Source organism: Archocentrus centrarchus, chromosome 16 (genome assembly GCF_007364275.1).
Source record: "Archocentrus centrarchus isolate MPI-CPG fArcCen1 chromosome 16, fArcCen1, whole genome shotgun sequence".
NCBI classification, from domain to species: domain Eukaryota; kingdom Metazoa; phylum Chordata; class Actinopteri; order Cichliformes; family Cichlidae; genus Archocentrus; species Archocentrus centrarchus.
The window spans coordinates 20,111,864-20,128,169 of NC_044361.1; the positions used below are offsets into that span (position 1 = coordinate 20,111,864).

A 16,306-nucleotide genomic window follows, 5' to 3' on the forward strand; every position below is an offset into this window, starting at 1 on the left:
GATAGGCTCCCGTGACCCTGAACAGGATAAGTGGAAGAGAATGGATGGAAGTTATAAAAATAGCTCATTAAACATGTTTGTAGCTTTCATGTTTGTAGCTTTGTGTGTGTGTGTGTGTGTGTGTGTGTGTGTGTGTGTGTGTGTGTGTGTGTGTGTGTGTGTGTGTGTGTGTGTGTGTGTGTGTGTGTGTGTGTGAGAGAGAGAGAGAGAGAAAGTTCTTAGGTCCAATGTGTTGATATAATATGGAAAAATGGATAAACAACTGCACACTCACACATGAGAGGTGGTGCTGAAAAAAAATTATACAAAACAAGGTGAGGTAAAGAGTTTTTAAGGTGAAATAGAAAGGTAAAACCATAGTCAAAAACTGCCAATTATACTCCAGAGGGTTAAGAGCACACGGGACCACTTTTACAGGATTCCCATTTCTCCCACCACCTCTATGACTGCAACCTTGTAAAGTATCACAATCATGAGTAGAAAAGAAAACACTTATTGCATTAGAAAAAAAAATTCCCATAATAGTCCACTTCACATTGCTTGTTACTGCAGTGCCACATACTGGATGTTTGTATATCTGCAGTCACTATGAGTTGAATGTGAGGGCAGTGGAACTGTCTACCACCTGCTTACTGGATGGCTTTGTAGTCATACTATTACACATCTCATTCACCATTATCTGCATGGATGCACCAGCAAGTATTTACTCGCCCAAGTTGTAATAAGTCATCCACTTGGGGAATTTTGTGAAACTCTGCCCAAGTCTGCATGCTGAGCAGGGAATTACAATGTAGTTCCCCCTGCAGAGACACAAGAACCATCCAAATCCTGGTTAGTATTACACTCTCCTCCCTACTTTCTTCTCCTGTTTTCATGCACTCCTTTTCTGCATCATTGTTTCTCTCTGAATTCTTTGTTCTTGTTACTTCCTTCTAATTCTCCCTTCTTCTTTGTTCACATTTTCCCTTTCTCCCTCTGTTATATGAGCTCTGAGCTCTTTCTGCTTCTGAGACCATCTATATGTTCTATATGTTCTACAGCACATTAGAGCCACTCTCCCACCCAGCTTTGACCTGCATCAGTTTGCCTACAAAGCAAACAGGTCCACTGAGGATGCCATCAATACTGCCCTTCATACAGCACTCACACACCTGGAACACCAGAGGAGTTATGTGAGAATGCTATTTATAGACTTTAGCTCTGCCTTTAATACAGTCAACCCCAGCAGACTGGTGACCAAACTCACAGACCTTGGTCTTTCCCAACCCACCTGCATCTGGATTAAGGACTTTTTAACAAACCGCACCCAGTCTGTTAGATTAGGTCACCATCATTCATCCAGGGTAACATTCAGCACTGGAGTTCCGCAGGGCTGCGTGCTGAGTCCCCTCTCTACACACTCTACACCCACGACTGTACCCCCACCCACTCCAGCAACACAATCATCAAGTTTGCGGATGACACGACCATGGTGGGACTCATATCTGGTGGAGACGAGACCGCCTACAGGGATGAAGTCCAGTGACTGGCTTAGTGGTGTGCAGAGAACAATCTCTCCCTGAACTCCTCCAAAACAAAAGAACTGGTCATAGACTTTCGGAGGAAATGCATAGACCCTGCACCACTCTTCATAAATGGTGACGGTGTGGAAAGAGTCCCTTTCTTCAGATTTTTGGGTACACACATCTCTGAAAATCTCTCCTAGACCACCAACACCACAGCTGTGGTCAAGAAGGCACAGCAGAGACTCTATTTCCTGAGAATTCTGAGGAAGAACAACCTTCAGGAGAAGCTGCTGGTGTCCTACTACCGCTGTGCCATTGAGAGTCTGCCGACCTACTGCATCTCAACATGGTACAGCAGCTGCACAGTGGCAGAAAAGAGAGCACTACAGAGAGTGATCAACACGGCCCAGAAAATCATCGGCTGTCCACTGCCCAATCTGGGGGACCTGTTCAGCTCCCTCAGCAGGGCAGCCAACATACTGAAAGACTCTTTCCACCCTGGTTATCATCTTTTCCAACAGCTGCCCTCTGGAAAACGCTTCAGGTCCATCACATCCAGGACAAACAGACTAAAAAACAGCTTTTACCCCAGCGCTGTACGGGAATTGAATACACGCACATGAATTTTTATTTTTTTTAATTTAATTTATTTAAGTATTTATTTATTTAAGCTACTTAGGCCCTGTGCAATAATCTGCAATTTATTGAATGTTTTTAGTGTTTTTGAATATTTTTATTGGGCCTAGGCACCTTGAGGATTGCTGCTCAATTTCGTTGCACTCTAGTACAATGACAATAAAAGCTATCTATCTATCTAGCTTTTATCTCTCAACCTCACACACTAGCTCAGACTCCTTCCCCACCAGAAAGGTGACATTCCACGTCAGCTTCGATAGCTGGTTTTGCCAGGGCCTCCACCCTAGGCCGCTGCCCAACACCTGACCCCTGTGATACCTCCTGCAGGTGGTGGGCCTACAGGAGGGTGGGCCCATGTCTCTTTTTCAGTCTGTGCTCAGCTGGGCTGCTGAGGCCTGGCCACCAAGCATGCTGCTACATGCAGCCTCTCCAGGAAAGTCTGTGCCAAGGTACTGGAAAGGAGACTCCATTCATTAACTGAACCTTGTTTTCAGGAGTAACAATACAGTTTTCATCCTTGTCACAGAACACTGGACCAGCTCTTTAGCCTCTTAAGAGTATTTGAAGGTGTGTGGGAGTTTTCTCATCCAGTCTCCATGTGGATAGATAGATAGATAGATAGATAGATAGATAGATAGATAGATACTTTATTGATCCCACAAGGGAAATTATTGTGTTACAGCAGTAAGAAAAAATACAATCTACAGTAACTAAAATACCAAAGTGAGAGTGCTAACGATGAAAAATAAAAAAAATATACATGAACTTCTACTTTACAATTATGTCTAAGGTTTTAGGGACCCAGATAAATACGTACCCTTTTATTGCTAAATTGGGGGTTTTAGTTGTTCACCTTCAGATTACTTTTACGCAATATAATCAGGGGTGAAAGTAAACCGGTACGGTCTGGTACTGCGTACCACTAAAAGATTCTGTGCTGGTACGCAGTACCTGGAAGAGGGGGAGCAGCTGTCTGCTGTAAAGCCATCATTTAGAACGAGTCATGGCTGCACTTTGGGTCAGAATAGATCCGCTAGCAATAAGCAGTCTCAAACACAACTTAATCAGTTAATAAATAGTTTTTTTTTTCTCATTTCAAATTATTTATGAACTGTTCGTGCTATTCTGGAGCCTCAATTCTCTAGCTTCTCCCCCCTCGGAGCTCGAGGTTTTCTCAATGGCCAGCCTTTACTACTTTAACCTGTTAACTGGCCACGACCACGGGACATATGTAGTGCATTTTATATGGCAGGCTAGACCCTCCCATTTTGATTGACACCTCATTTGACCAATTTGATTAATCGATGGAATAATCGATAGAATACTCGATTACTAAAATAATCGATAATTGCTGCCCTTATGAAATTTTCAACATACCATAAGCCAATGCATCACCTTCTCACATAGGAGCAACAGGATTCAGGTGATAGAGCGATTGTTGTGTGAGAGACTGTTGACTTATGTAAAATGTATCCAGACATTTTAAAACAATTGTTTTGTTTTGTTTTTTTTTTTAAAAAAAGAATGGATTTGTATTGGTATCTGCAGATATCCAAATTTAAAATATTGATATCGGACATAAAAAAAGTGGTATCATGCCATCCCTAGTATGTATATTTTTGATCCCGTGTCGATTGCAGAAGGTTCAAGGCCATCTGGTGGCTGAGAGTTTGCAAGTAAGAAGATAACAGTACATACATACATACAGTTGTACTGCTCTTTCACTAACTGAACTATTGTTTTTACACATTTTATAAGTCACACACCACAATTTTTTTTACTTTTTTTTTGTAAAGTGTTTCATGATTTAACTTTCAAATGTGAGTGCAAAATATTTTAGAAACTTTAAAGGAAACAGGAATACATCCAGGATTTTAATAAATGTATTCTTTATTTTTTCAATAACATCAAAACATTTTTAAATCTTGACTTTCTATTTTGTTAACTTTCTATTCTCTCTGAGCTCTGTTGAAATGGGTGGAAGCATTGTGAAGATGAGAAGAAACTGGGCTGTGATGCTGTTGTTTCCATCAGCTAAGAGATCCAGATCAGAGAGATCAGTGGTGCCACCAAGAGCAGAATGCTGGCAGTTGTACTGCTGGCCCTGTTGCAGAGGTCACCCTGGCAACAGCTGATTTTTCCTGCAATGACTCCTGTCATTTGTGCTGATTGCACGCTAGAGCAAATCAGCTCGGAAGCACAGCCTTTTACAGTTGCCTTTTCTCCTCCCATAGTCGCTGTGGAAATGAAAATAATTTTACTGTGCTGCAAGTTTTAACAGAGGAATCACTGAACATTCCTCTGAGTAGAGGAAGAACAGACATGCAGACACTTAATGCTGCAGGCTTGTTACCTTTTGCTGAGATGCAGTAGTCTTCATTTCCATTGCAGTTTAGAGTTTTGGTGCAACCTTGCCCATCACATTGAAAGCATTTTTTCCCATTTGGAGAGGGTATGCTGCCATCTGTGAAATACAGAATTATATGTAATATTTGTTTCCCTGCTTATTTTAGCAGTGCAGGAAAAAAAAACTGCAGTTATATTTTTTAAAAAATGTATATAGATTATTAATATGTTTGTCTGACTTTAACAAGATCATTTTGAAATGCTGAAACGTTTTACTGTTTTTACTGTCTGTGACGATGAGAAGCTCAATCACAAACTTTTCACAGATGGGGTTTCCACACCCTCAGCCCATCAGGTGAACATGGTGATTGAGGGAAAATAAATTTTCCTCATTCTGACTCACTTTGGAATTTACTCTACAAACTCAGTAAAATTAAATTCAATTCAATTTTATTTATATAGCGCCAAATCACAACAAACAGTCGCCTCAAGGCGCTTTGTATTGCAGGTAAAGACCCTACAATAATACAGAGAAAACCCAACAGTCAAAACGATCCCCTATGAGCAGCACTTGGCGACAGTGGGAAGGAAAAACTCCCTTTTAACAGGAAGAAACCTCCAGCAGAACCAGGCTCAGGGAGGGGCAGCCATCTGCCACAACTGGTTGGGCTGAGGGGAGAGGAAAAAAAGACACGCTGTGGAAGAGAGCCAGAGATTAATAACAATTAATGATTAAATGCAGAGTGGAGTATAAACAAAGTAAATAAGGTGAATGAAAAGAAGCAGTGCATTATGGGAACCCCCCAGCAGCCTAGGCCTATAGCAGCATAACTAAGGGATGGTTCAGGGTCACCTTCAGCCCTAACTCTAAGCTTGATCAAAAAGTAAAGTTTTAAGCCTAATCTTAAAAATAGAGAGGGTGTCTGTCTCCTGAATCCAAGCTGGAAGCTGGTTCCACAGAAGAGGGGCCTGAAAGCTGAAGGCTCTGCCTCCCATTCTACTCTTAAGTATCCTAGGAACCACAAGTAAGCCAGCAGTCTGAGAGCAAAGTGCTTTATTTGGGTGATATGGGACTATAAGGTCTTTGAGATGAGATGGGGCCTGATTTTTCAAGACCTTGTAGGAAATCAGACTTATTTATTAAAATGTTAATTTTTTTTTTAACTGTTTTGTACAGGAAATAAAAGGTGAGTTTCAGAAACAGCAAATACCATTTCAAAATACCAAAAAACTTGATGTAAATTACCAGGGGCATCTTGAGAGTTGCAAAGATCAGAGCTGCAACAACTGCTGGTAAGTACAGTTGTGGCAACTCCAAAGTTGACTGAGCCATTGACGCACTGTTCAGCCAGAGCACAAGATTTCATTTTAATATCAGCAAGTTTTGAACCACCTGCAACAAAAAAGTAACAACTGTAAACTGAGCCAGTTCAAAGCAGAATAAAACAAGAGCTATAAAATGGCATACCTGCATATGAAATCATCCTGATTGAACCACACTGAGTACTGGAAGGGCATTCTTTGGTTGTCTGAGTGCAGCTTCCAGAGAGCTCCGGTGTGCACTCGTAACATTTCAGTGCACAGGCTGCTAAAACACACAATATTCAAAGATAAATTAAATCAAGTTCTCTACAAAATATTAACAAATTCTAAAACATTCACTAAAAAAAATTAAGTATTAAAACAAAGAAGGCTAACAGTACGATAATTTGTAGCAGGTAGAGAAACTTACTGGGGTGTAATAACACATCCTGTATGACCATTAAATATGAAAATGCATAATTGAAAATTACAGTTCTTACTTTAACAGTGGAAAAGTTAAAGATGAGACAACTGAACAAATATTTACCTTTAGGGAGCAGCACAGTCCCAAGGATCAACAGAAGTATCTGCATTTTGTGATGGTCGGGCACAACTGAGTTTTAGTTTAGTTTCTGCTTTAAGTAGTTCTCATGGGGGCAGTGGTTTTCTCCTTCTGGCCACTCCTTCATTCTGTTGTTAACGTCAAAACCAATTTTTAAAAAAGCCTTTGAAACTTAAGTTTCTTTCCTACATATTTAGGTATTCATTTACTTGCACATTTTTGTGGTTTTCAAGCAGTTTAAATAGGTCTTTGTGGTAAAGTTTTAAAATTGCTCAACCCTGTCATCAGGATTAGATCATTGAAGTATGAGAGTGATCTTTGCAGTATATCCACTCCTAAAGACAGCAGCAACAGTTGTTGCTCCATTTGTGGATGAATTGGAAGTGCATACTTCAATCGATGATGGCGCCGGTGTGTATGGCTTGTTGTCTGCTTGCGTTTGTGCTGTTATCAGTACTTGTTACTCAAAATGTCAGTGTCAACGCTCTACTGGTTTATGATCATCAACCTCTTCTGGATCTTCAACTTTTAGCTGAAGGGACAATTTTCCATGGTGACCAAAAAACTTTGCCTCCATTCTTGTCAGAGATCCCTGATCACCTTTGCCGTGCTCCGGATCCACCTGCCCAGAGGAAACACCACCGTTCCCGTGGGAAACGCAGTGGTAGGCAGGACATAACAGATGCATGATCTCTGTGCTCTATGGAGCGTTTCCATTCGCAGATAAATTTAGGTTTGTGTCTAGATAATAAATACATTAGTTAGAAATATATACCATTAAAATAGAATAAGAACTATGTTGCATTATTTTTTACAGAAGGAATTTGAAGACCTGAATTGTTTGTTTCAATTCTTTGTTTACTTCAAAGTAGAGTTTTAATAAAATGTTTTATTTTCTTAACAGATTATTGACAGAAACCTCTGCAAGGTTGTATTATTCCATTACTGAAGTATTGTTAGGGTGTAAATAAGTATTTTCAAATAACGTTTAATTTCCTGCAAACTGCTTTAGAAGAAATGGAAGTCAATGCATTATATCATACCTGCAGGCATATAATATTGTGTTGTAGAAGACTCAAAAGTAACTCCACGATATAATGCTGCAGACACTATATCATGCAGTTACTTTTGGTTGTGTTTCAGGACAAAGTTACCACATGATACAATGCCTGCAGCATATCATACTTTTGTTTTAGGAGAAGCAGTTACTGGATGATATAATGCTGTACAAACCATTTTGTTGAGTAAGGATTCTGTGCAGTATTTCAGGAAAGGCCAGAAAAACTGGTAAACTGTTCACTTGCACAATAACTACTCGTTTTACAAAGAACATACAAAGATAGCATATTTTATTACATGTAAGCCATCAGCACATCAAAACTTCTACACAGTCAACAATGGCTTGAAAATAAAAGTATTCTCCCATTTTTCTTAGAAATGCACCAAGAGAAAACTATTTTTGTCTTTTCACTTTCATCATTTCTGCACAGGGTGCAAGTTTATCTGTAAACATCACGTATCAGGACAGGAACAGGCAACTTTCTAAAAAGGAGAGCTCAAAGTCTGAATAATTATGGTTTATTTTACTTCCCCGTGATGTTGCACGTTGACTCCTATTTAGCATGTAGACTGCACTCCTTTTGGCTTTGTTTGATCTTATTATCCAGTATAAAAGGCCACTATTGAACATAACAGGTATTTAGCACAGGCGTCAGCAGAGCAGACGGCTGTATTCAGAGAGGGCCGAGGACTTTTTCACGCCATCCCAAATACGAGCTGCGTAGTGAAACCTGTAAAAACAACAACAAAAAAGACAGGAAACCTTGGTGATATGTTTCAAAAGCTCCTAATAATGTCCCAACAGTTTACAAAATAGTGATGATTTAAAAGAAAATATGTAAATATTGTGCAGTTTTGCACTAACCCTAGCTAATATCACCTTTTGTGCCATTTAATGGTGGGTAGATATATTTGTTTCTGTTTTGTGACTTGGGAGCTGCAAACCCACAGTGTCCAAAACACTCACTATGAGGTAAATAAAGCATTTTTTTCATATTGTTATCATCATTTGCTGTTGTGTGTAACAGGTTGTGGTCATTGCTGTCACTGAAGTGTATGAACGCAAAGAGCATACAGACTCCTTCACCCTCAGTTTAAATATTGCACTTATTTCCTGTGTATAGAAAAACAGTTTCTCACAATTACAGAAATTATAGCTCAAAGACTTGTATGATGGATTTTGTAACCAAACCAAGTTAAAATGTAAACGTGAGGCTCATCCTGAGTGCATGATATTGAATTCTACATTCATATTTGGTCGTCCTACTTTTTTCACTGATTTGTCAGCCAATTTTTGACTAGAAGGATATGAATAAAATGACTTTTTTTAAATATAAGTACAAGCACGTTTACCAGTTTTTCTCAGTGAGAATTGTGTGCGACAACTGACAGCGAGGCATGGCCAGTATTTGGCTACGGAGTTTTGAAACCATGGTGGAGAAGGTAGGGTGTCCTCTATAGCCAGGGAGCAGAGAGAACAGCGGGTATGTTCCTGACCCTAAACAACATGCAAAGATTAATTTCCTTTTCACAGAATACACAAGAGACCACTTCAGTTTTCTCTTATCAGAAGAAAAAAAAATCTCTATAACCTGCTTTTGTCAAATTGTCCTCCCCATCATTTTCCTGCACAGGAAGCAAGAACATATTGACCTCGGTTGCTAGGTAGTCCTGCCCCAGGCCAGGAAAGATATTGCAGTCTAGCATGGACAATGTTCCTGAAAACAAAACATGCGTTATGGGATGAGAAAGGGTGTGGCCTTCCTGTTGAACCATTTTACTGGTTTGATAACAGGACTACTAAACCTTACACATGCAATTAAAAAAAAACAGTTGGACAGTTCTAAAATGTCACAACACCCCAAGCCTCTATTGCATCAGTGCCCATGTTGGCAACAGAGCATCATCAAGGCATTACTGGACACACCTGTGTGTGTCTAGGTGTGTGTGTCTGTACAGGTATCTTAAAATTTTATTTGTGGTAAGACCGTTGAGCACTTTAACTTGAGCCAGGTGTTCATAACTGTAAAGTGCAGGTGTTCTGAATATCAACTGTCATTTAATTTTGTGTACCAAACCACTTATTGGCATTTATCCCTATTTTTACATGAAACATTAACATATAAACAGAACAATGTTGTAAATTTGCACCTTTGTATTTGAGGTGAGAGTGGGCCATTAATTTGTCCACCACCACATGCATGTCCTTCAGATTTCTTGGACAGAAATCGTCCCGTCTGGCCTTGTTCTGGAGGAATACTGGAGGAGAGAGATATTAAAACTTTGATATGCTTAAACCTGGTCAAATATTGTGTTTCAGCATAAAACAGTCACCTATATGTGGATAATACTCTGCTCCATCATCACTGCCTGAAGAGGTGGTGCTGTCATGGCTTGCAGATGGAGTGGAAGGTTTCAGCATCTCAGCGGTCTGAAGAAACCTGTCCGTAAAGATGACAAAATGGCATGATAACTTCAGCTGTGGCATCAACTTTTGTATTCATGAAGAAACAGTAATGAGGATTAGGTAGGATTTGGAAGAAGAGTACGAGTAATTTTTGCTTGGATATTTACATACGTAAATATGCAGATCTGTTAATATCCAAGTAAAATGTACTTGCTAAGCAAGGAATCATTTTCCTGGTGTGAGTTTCTTCTTCTTTCTGCACATTATTTACCTCATGTTCAGTTACCAGCCAATAATTGCCACTCTGACACTGGTGCAGAAATTGCATAGTTGGTAATCTCATAAATATTGATATTTAACCTAAGGAAGCCAAAACAATACATATTCATATCAATATTTTTGCCATACATATATAATTTTCAGCTACGTAAAAAGTTAGCAAATATTTGATTTTGATCACAACGTTGTCAGCTTTACAACCACATGACTGGAGTTGCACAGATTGTTTTTTCTTTTTTTTTAATGATGCTCTGGGGAAAAAGTTCTGAACTGACTCTAAAGAGATTATGGTGTACTGGACCAAATGAATGAACGAATGAATGTTAGCATGTTAGATGCTTTCAACAAGTCTGACTTTGCCTGGATTTACTGTTTAGAAGACCAACTGAAAGAAGCGCATTATTGAACTTATGAAAAAGTGAAGGCGAATATCCTTCCAAGATACAAAATGAAATGCTCAACATTCCTTTGGGAGTAGGGGGCTTTAAAATTACAGCTGCAGCTGTTTTGAGAGCTTCTGTCAGCCCGGGCAGTAAGTAGTGCACAGGTCCACTGCAGATAAAAAGAACCTACCTATAAAGATTCAAATCGGTGAACCAGTCTTGAACCACAATTACGACATGGCACACTGTAAACAGGAAGGCGGCGATCTGAAGAGACTGTTGAGGAATTATAGGGAGAGTACAAATGTGCTTTATTTGTAGAGAATAATAAAATCGCTAAACCAACAGTAAATAATGAATCACAAAACTAAAAGTTCAGAGGTTTAGCACCAGTGCTCATATTATATCCTACCCTCTGCAGGCCTGCCACATACCTGCATCTCAACATATGTATGAGGAAGGTTGTATTCTGGAGGCAACTTCCGATCGTTGTTGATAAGATGGTCCAGAATTGACGGGCTGAGCATCGGCTGAAGAACGACATTTAAACACACTGACACATCTTGTTGCTTCAGCACCATAAATCCTTTACCACACAAGTGTGACGTCTTTCAGTTCCAAGTTTAACACTACAGAAAGTTTGTGCCTTGCTTACGTTCTGACAGCAAAATGAAAATACTGCCGTAAATGGAAGAAACTGTTTGTGTAACCACAATATTTAATTCATACCTGCGTATCCAAGAAGATGACTCTCTCCTGTGTGATGAAGAAATCGATGCCTGTGCTCTGATTTCCTCCTCTCTCCTTGATTTCTTGAGTCTGGGGTCTGAATACAAAACTCCTGTTCAAACAAACATATGTGCTTTAGTCCATCTCTCTCCCAAATAATTATTCAAGTAATTTTAAAAAAATTAACAATCACATCAACTACACAGAGTGAAACGATGAACCTTAAGTGATGCAGCTGTAATTATCAAAGGAATATATGTGTATTACAGTCAGCAAGATGTTTCATATTTTCTCCAAACAAACAGTAAACAGCATATAACAGAGTTCTTGCAACTGCATGGGCACTTTACACTGAACTGTATTAAACTACATGTCTATTAGACAATAAAGCTTCTGTTCTGTGGAGGCTAGAATGCCCCTGTGTGTTCATAAACAGTACTGCACTTTTATGCACAACTCTAAACACAAAGTTTTGATGGGAGGTGTATTATTTTAGGGTGGCCTATATCTATTCCAATGTGAAATAAACAGAAAGAAAACTTGGACTCACTCCCTCTCAAGCAGACATTATACTTGAATATAAAAACATTCTATTTTAATTCAATTCAATTCAATTTTAATTATCTGGCACCAATTCACAACAGTAGTTGCTTCAAGGAGCTTTATATTGTAAAGCAAAGAACCTACAAAATTAGAAGGAAAAAAAAAACAATAAATCAGACAACCCTCTATGAGAAAGCACTTGGTGACAAAGGGAAGGGGAAAACTCAATTTTAACAAGAAGAAACCTCCAGCAGAACCAGGCTCAGGGAGGGGCAGCCATCTGCTGCAACCCACTGGGGGATGAGGGGAAAGAGAAAAGAGCAAGAGTTTAATAATTAATAATGATTAATTACATACAGGGAGTGAAAAATGGGTCTCCAGGCCTGTGTAACAGAGGCTTTAACAATAATTTTCCCAACAACTGCCATCAACCTCCAGCAACCACTCCCAACCAGTTGGGGAACACTCATTTTTCGCCTCACAATCGGTGACTGCCAGATGATCAAGGACCGGTGTCTAAGTCCATGTGGCCGGGGTCACAATCATGTCACCATGATTGTCGTGTCCAAAATGGTGGACAAGTTAACATCATATGGTTAGTGGTCACATATCTACAAAATCTCGACAGTGTGATCTTACTCTTCAACCTTACCTTTGATCTTCCTCAGGAGTGTTGGCAGATAACAGCGACATGATGGTAGATTTCCCAGTTCCCTGCAGGCCAATAACTCCCACCACCAACATGTCTGTCTGATCCCTTAAATACTGCAACAAATAACACTCAGCTTTCTTTGACCACATATCATACAGTAACATACAGGAAAACACTGTTTAAATCCATAATCAAAAATCAACTAAACTTATTAAATATTATTAATTTACCTCCATGGCACTGTCACACCAATTCATCTGATCATCCACCAGCTTAATGCTGTGCTTCATTTTCTCTGGAGGAAGGAGTTTAGACTGTCCGACCATAGCTGGAAGGCACATGAAAGTTTTTGGCCTTAAGGAATGCATACTGCACATATAGGGTACTTTTACATTTAGAGAAGAAAATAAAATGAACTTTTGTAGCACCTATAACAACTTACGGTCCACAGCACTGCTCGATGCAGAAGCACTCATTCCTCTGTTTTGGATTTGGTATACAGGCTGGGTAGGTCGCTGCCCTTCCCTTTCAATCTTGGAGGGTGGACCAGAGGACTGAGCAGCTGACTCAGTAGGTGTACCTGGCTTCCCTCCATCATCCCTGGCTTTCATTAGCATGATGGGCTTGTCCAGGACTGGAGTTCCACTGACAGGTGTATTCTGGGAGGGCTTAGCCTTAGAAAGGATCAAAACAAAAGCATGAATCACATAAACCCTGAGGTGGCACAGCTTCATAGGCACAAACAAGCACAGTTCACTTGTTCTGGCATTGTGAATATACACTATATTGCCAAAAGTATTTGCTCATCTGCCTTCACACACTTGAACTTGAGTAACATCCCATTCTTAATCCATAGGGTCTAATATGATGTCAGCTCACCCTTTGCAGCTATAACAGCTTCAACTCTTCAGGGAAGGCTTTCCACAAGGTTTAGGAGTGTGTTTATGGGAATTTTCCACCATTCTTCCAAAAGCAAATGTGTAAGGTCAGATGCTGATGTTGGATGAGGAGTCCTGGCTCGCAGTCTCTGCTGTAATTCATCACAAAGGTGTTCTATTGGGTTGTGCAGGCCAGTCAAGTTCTTCCTTATCGATGTCTTCATGGACGCTGCTTTGTGCACTGGTGTGCAGTCATGTTGGAACAGGAAGGGGGCATCCCTAAACTCTTCCCACAAAGTTGGGAGTATGAACTTGTCCAAAATGTCTTGGTTTGCTGAACCATTAAGAGTTCCTTTCACTGGAACTAAGAGGTCGAGTCCAACTCCTGAAAAACAACCCCACACCATAATCTCCCCTCCATTTAACTTTACACTTGAGACAATGCAGTCAGACAAGTACTGTTTTCCTGGCAACTGCCAAACGCAGACTCATCTATAGGCTTGCCAGACGGAGAAGTGTGATTCGTCACTCCAGAGAACACGTCTCCACTGCTCTAGAGTCCAGTAGTGTCGTGCTTTACACGACTGCATCTGACACTTTGCATTGCACATGGTGCTCTGAGGCTTGGATGCAGCTGCTCAGCCATGGAAACCCATTCCATGAAGCTCTCTACACACTGTTCTTGAGCTAATCTGAAGACCACATGAACTTTAGAGGTCTGTAGCAACTGACTCTGCAAAAAGCTGGCGATCTCTGAACACTACGCACCTCAGCATCCACTGACCCCACTCTGTGATTTTATATGGCCTACCATTTTGTGTCTGAGCTGCTGTTGTACCCAAGTGCTTCCACTTTTGTTATAATACCACTAACAGCTGATTGTGGAATATTTAGTAGAAAGGAAACTTCAGGACTGGACTTGTTACACAGGTGGCATCCTGTCATGGTATCATGCTGGCATTCATTGAGCTCCTGAGAGCGATCCATTCTTCTTTCTAATCTATCTCAGCTATGGTATTATTCTTTTGATACACATATATTTTACATAATTTGATTTAAGCTCTTTGGCTTTTTCCTCATGTTTGTACATACTCATAGGAATTTCTCATAATATTTTATAATACTACTGCTCAGACTCCTTACCTGATAATTTATTATATTCACATGTTTTACTGGATGCCGCTGCCTTTCTTTTTTGTTTTTCCCTTGTTTGGGCAGTAGGCACCCTCAACCACATGACTCTGTTGAGCAGTGGGCAGGTATAAATAACGTGTTCCCTGTAAAATTGTTAAGTCTGAAGAAGGGCAGCTGTTACTTCTTCTAAAGATGTTTGTATTAAATTTTTAATTCAGGAGCTCCATGTTGGTGTGCAGACTTCTTTTTCGCTCAGCAACCCATTCTTTCACAAATGCTTGTAGCAGCAGCCTGCATGCCTAGGTGCTTGGATTTATACACCTGTGGCCATGGAAGTGATTGGAACACCTGAATTCAATGATTTGGTGAATACTTCTGGCAATACAGTGTACTACTACATTACAGAATGAGCTGTATAAAAACTATCACTTCCAAATAAATTACTGATTATGTAAAATTTTGTCAATTCTTCTTATTCTGTTCTGTAAGCAAAGTGAGAGCCATACAAACAAAACTGTGAATTACAGTTTATGCTCTCAAAGACAAACCAACATACCCTCTCCCCGGGGGGTTTTGCAAGAATGATGGGGGTTTTCTGAATGAGAGGACCTGGTGGATCCTCGCTTCCATCCTGGAAAGAAAATTATTCGAGTCACTATTCTGAGGTACAAAACTAGCGGCCATAGCAACACATCGTTTGAATGAATTACCCTTCGCTCTCTCGGCTGGTATTCCCGATCTCGACTGGGTCCGGACAGGTTTTGCCCTGGAGGCCCAACATCTCTGTCCCCACGGCGTCGCCTCCTTCTGCGTCCTTGCCCGTACATGCCGGGTTGACTGTGACCGGACTCGGACATGTCGCGACACACCTGCACAGCTGAAGATAATAGAAAACTCGGGGTCCAAGTAGAGCCAGATTACAGCTAAAAATTATTTCCAGTAAGATGGTCTAGGAGACAGACTTCAAATGCCGACGACTCTACATGTGGCTGTTAATATCGTTAACATTAAAGGCGATTACTTAACGAAAAGGGATACAGGTATAATATCAACCTCAACGATTGGCATAAACAACGGTAGCCAAAGCGTCCAGATGAATTGTTTGTTTTGCTCTTCGGCGTTTGCCGTACGTGGTGCAACTTGAACGGATAGTGAAAGCGTTAATGTTCCACCCGCCCGAAAACCTCGTATGTCAAAAACAAACGCATATGTTTCGTCTGGTAAATGGAGTCGATTTGAAACATTGATTGATATGAATAGTTCCCCCATTGTAGACTAGTTTGATCATATATATATATATATATATATATATATATATATATATATATATATATATATATATATATATATATATATATATATATATATATATATATATATATATATATCATCAAGAATTGCATTTAAACAAACAAATCTTAATCTATATTTTAAAACAGCCATCTACACATCTACAATATTGTAACTGAAATTGGCTTAGACTCATATTTTTATTTATATTTTTATACTCTTTTTAGGAAAAAAAACAGTGGTTTACTATGATGCTGATCTAAGTAAAAGTTAAAAAAAAAAAAGGATAATATTACAAATGAAAATATGTTCCCAGGATATTCTATATAATTTAATTTTTTTTTTTTTTTTGGCTGCTCCCTTTATGGGTTGCCGCAGTGGGTCATCTGCCTTCATCTCACCCTGTCCCTAGCATCGTCCTCTGTCACACCAAACCTCTGCATGTCCTCCTTCACTAAATCCATGAATTTGCTCTGTGGTCTTCCTCTTTTCCTCCTGCCTGGCAGTTCAATATTCTGCATGCTTTGTCCAGTATATACACTATCCATCCTCTGCACATGTCCAAGCCATCTCAGTCTTGTTTCTCTGACTTTGCCTCCAA

The 16,306-nt window shown here is 39.9% G+C and overlaps 2 protein-coding genes across 3 annotated transcripts; both read right to left on the reverse strand.

The window, feature by feature from the left end:
- Positions 1 to 4,086: 4,086 nt before the first annotated feature.
- Positions 4,087 to 6,440, reverse strand: LOC115795127 (urokinase plasminogen activator surface receptor-like). 2 transcript variants are annotated; one of them, XM_030750932.1, is made up of 5 exons: positions 6,337 to 6,440; positions 5,956 to 6,072; positions 5,734 to 5,880; positions 4,495 to 4,605; positions 4,087 to 4,378 (listed from the first exon to the last, which is right to left on the reverse strand). In XM_030750932.1, the coding sequence occupies exons 1-5, from the start codon at positions 6,380 to 6,382 to the stop codon at positions 4,176 to 4,178; spliced, it is 624 nt and encodes a 207-aa protein (XP_030606792.1). In that variant the 5' UTR covers positions 6,383 to 6,440; the 3' UTR covers positions 4,087 to 4,175. The 2 variants fall into 2 exon arrangements, with proteins under 2 accessions (XP_030606792.1, XP_030606791.1); XM_030750931.1 differs by having other exon boundaries at positions 5,956 to 6,075; positions 6,337 to 6,390.
- Positions 6,441 to 7,719: 1,279 nt separating this feature from the next.
- On the reverse strand, positions 7,720 to 15,523 carry smg9 (SMG9 nonsense mediated mRNA decay factor). The gene is made up of 13 exons (XM_030750078.1): positions 15,126 to 15,523; positions 14,972 to 15,046; positions 12,846 to 13,077; positions 12,634 to 12,731; positions 12,404 to 12,516; positions 11,209 to 11,320; positions 10,914 to 11,009; positions 10,670 to 10,755; positions 9,745 to 9,851; positions 9,562 to 9,669; positions 9,003 to 9,128; positions 8,764 to 8,908; positions 7,720 to 8,141 (listed from the first exon to the last, which is right to left on the reverse strand). Exons 1-13 carry the CDS (start codon positions 15,270 to 15,272, stop codon positions 8,063 to 8,065), a joined length of 1,524 nt encoding a protein of 507 aa, XP_030605938.1. The 5' UTR covers positions 15,273 to 15,523; the 3' UTR covers positions 7,720 to 8,062.
- Between the last annotated feature and the right edge of the window lie 783 nt (positions 15,524 to 16,306).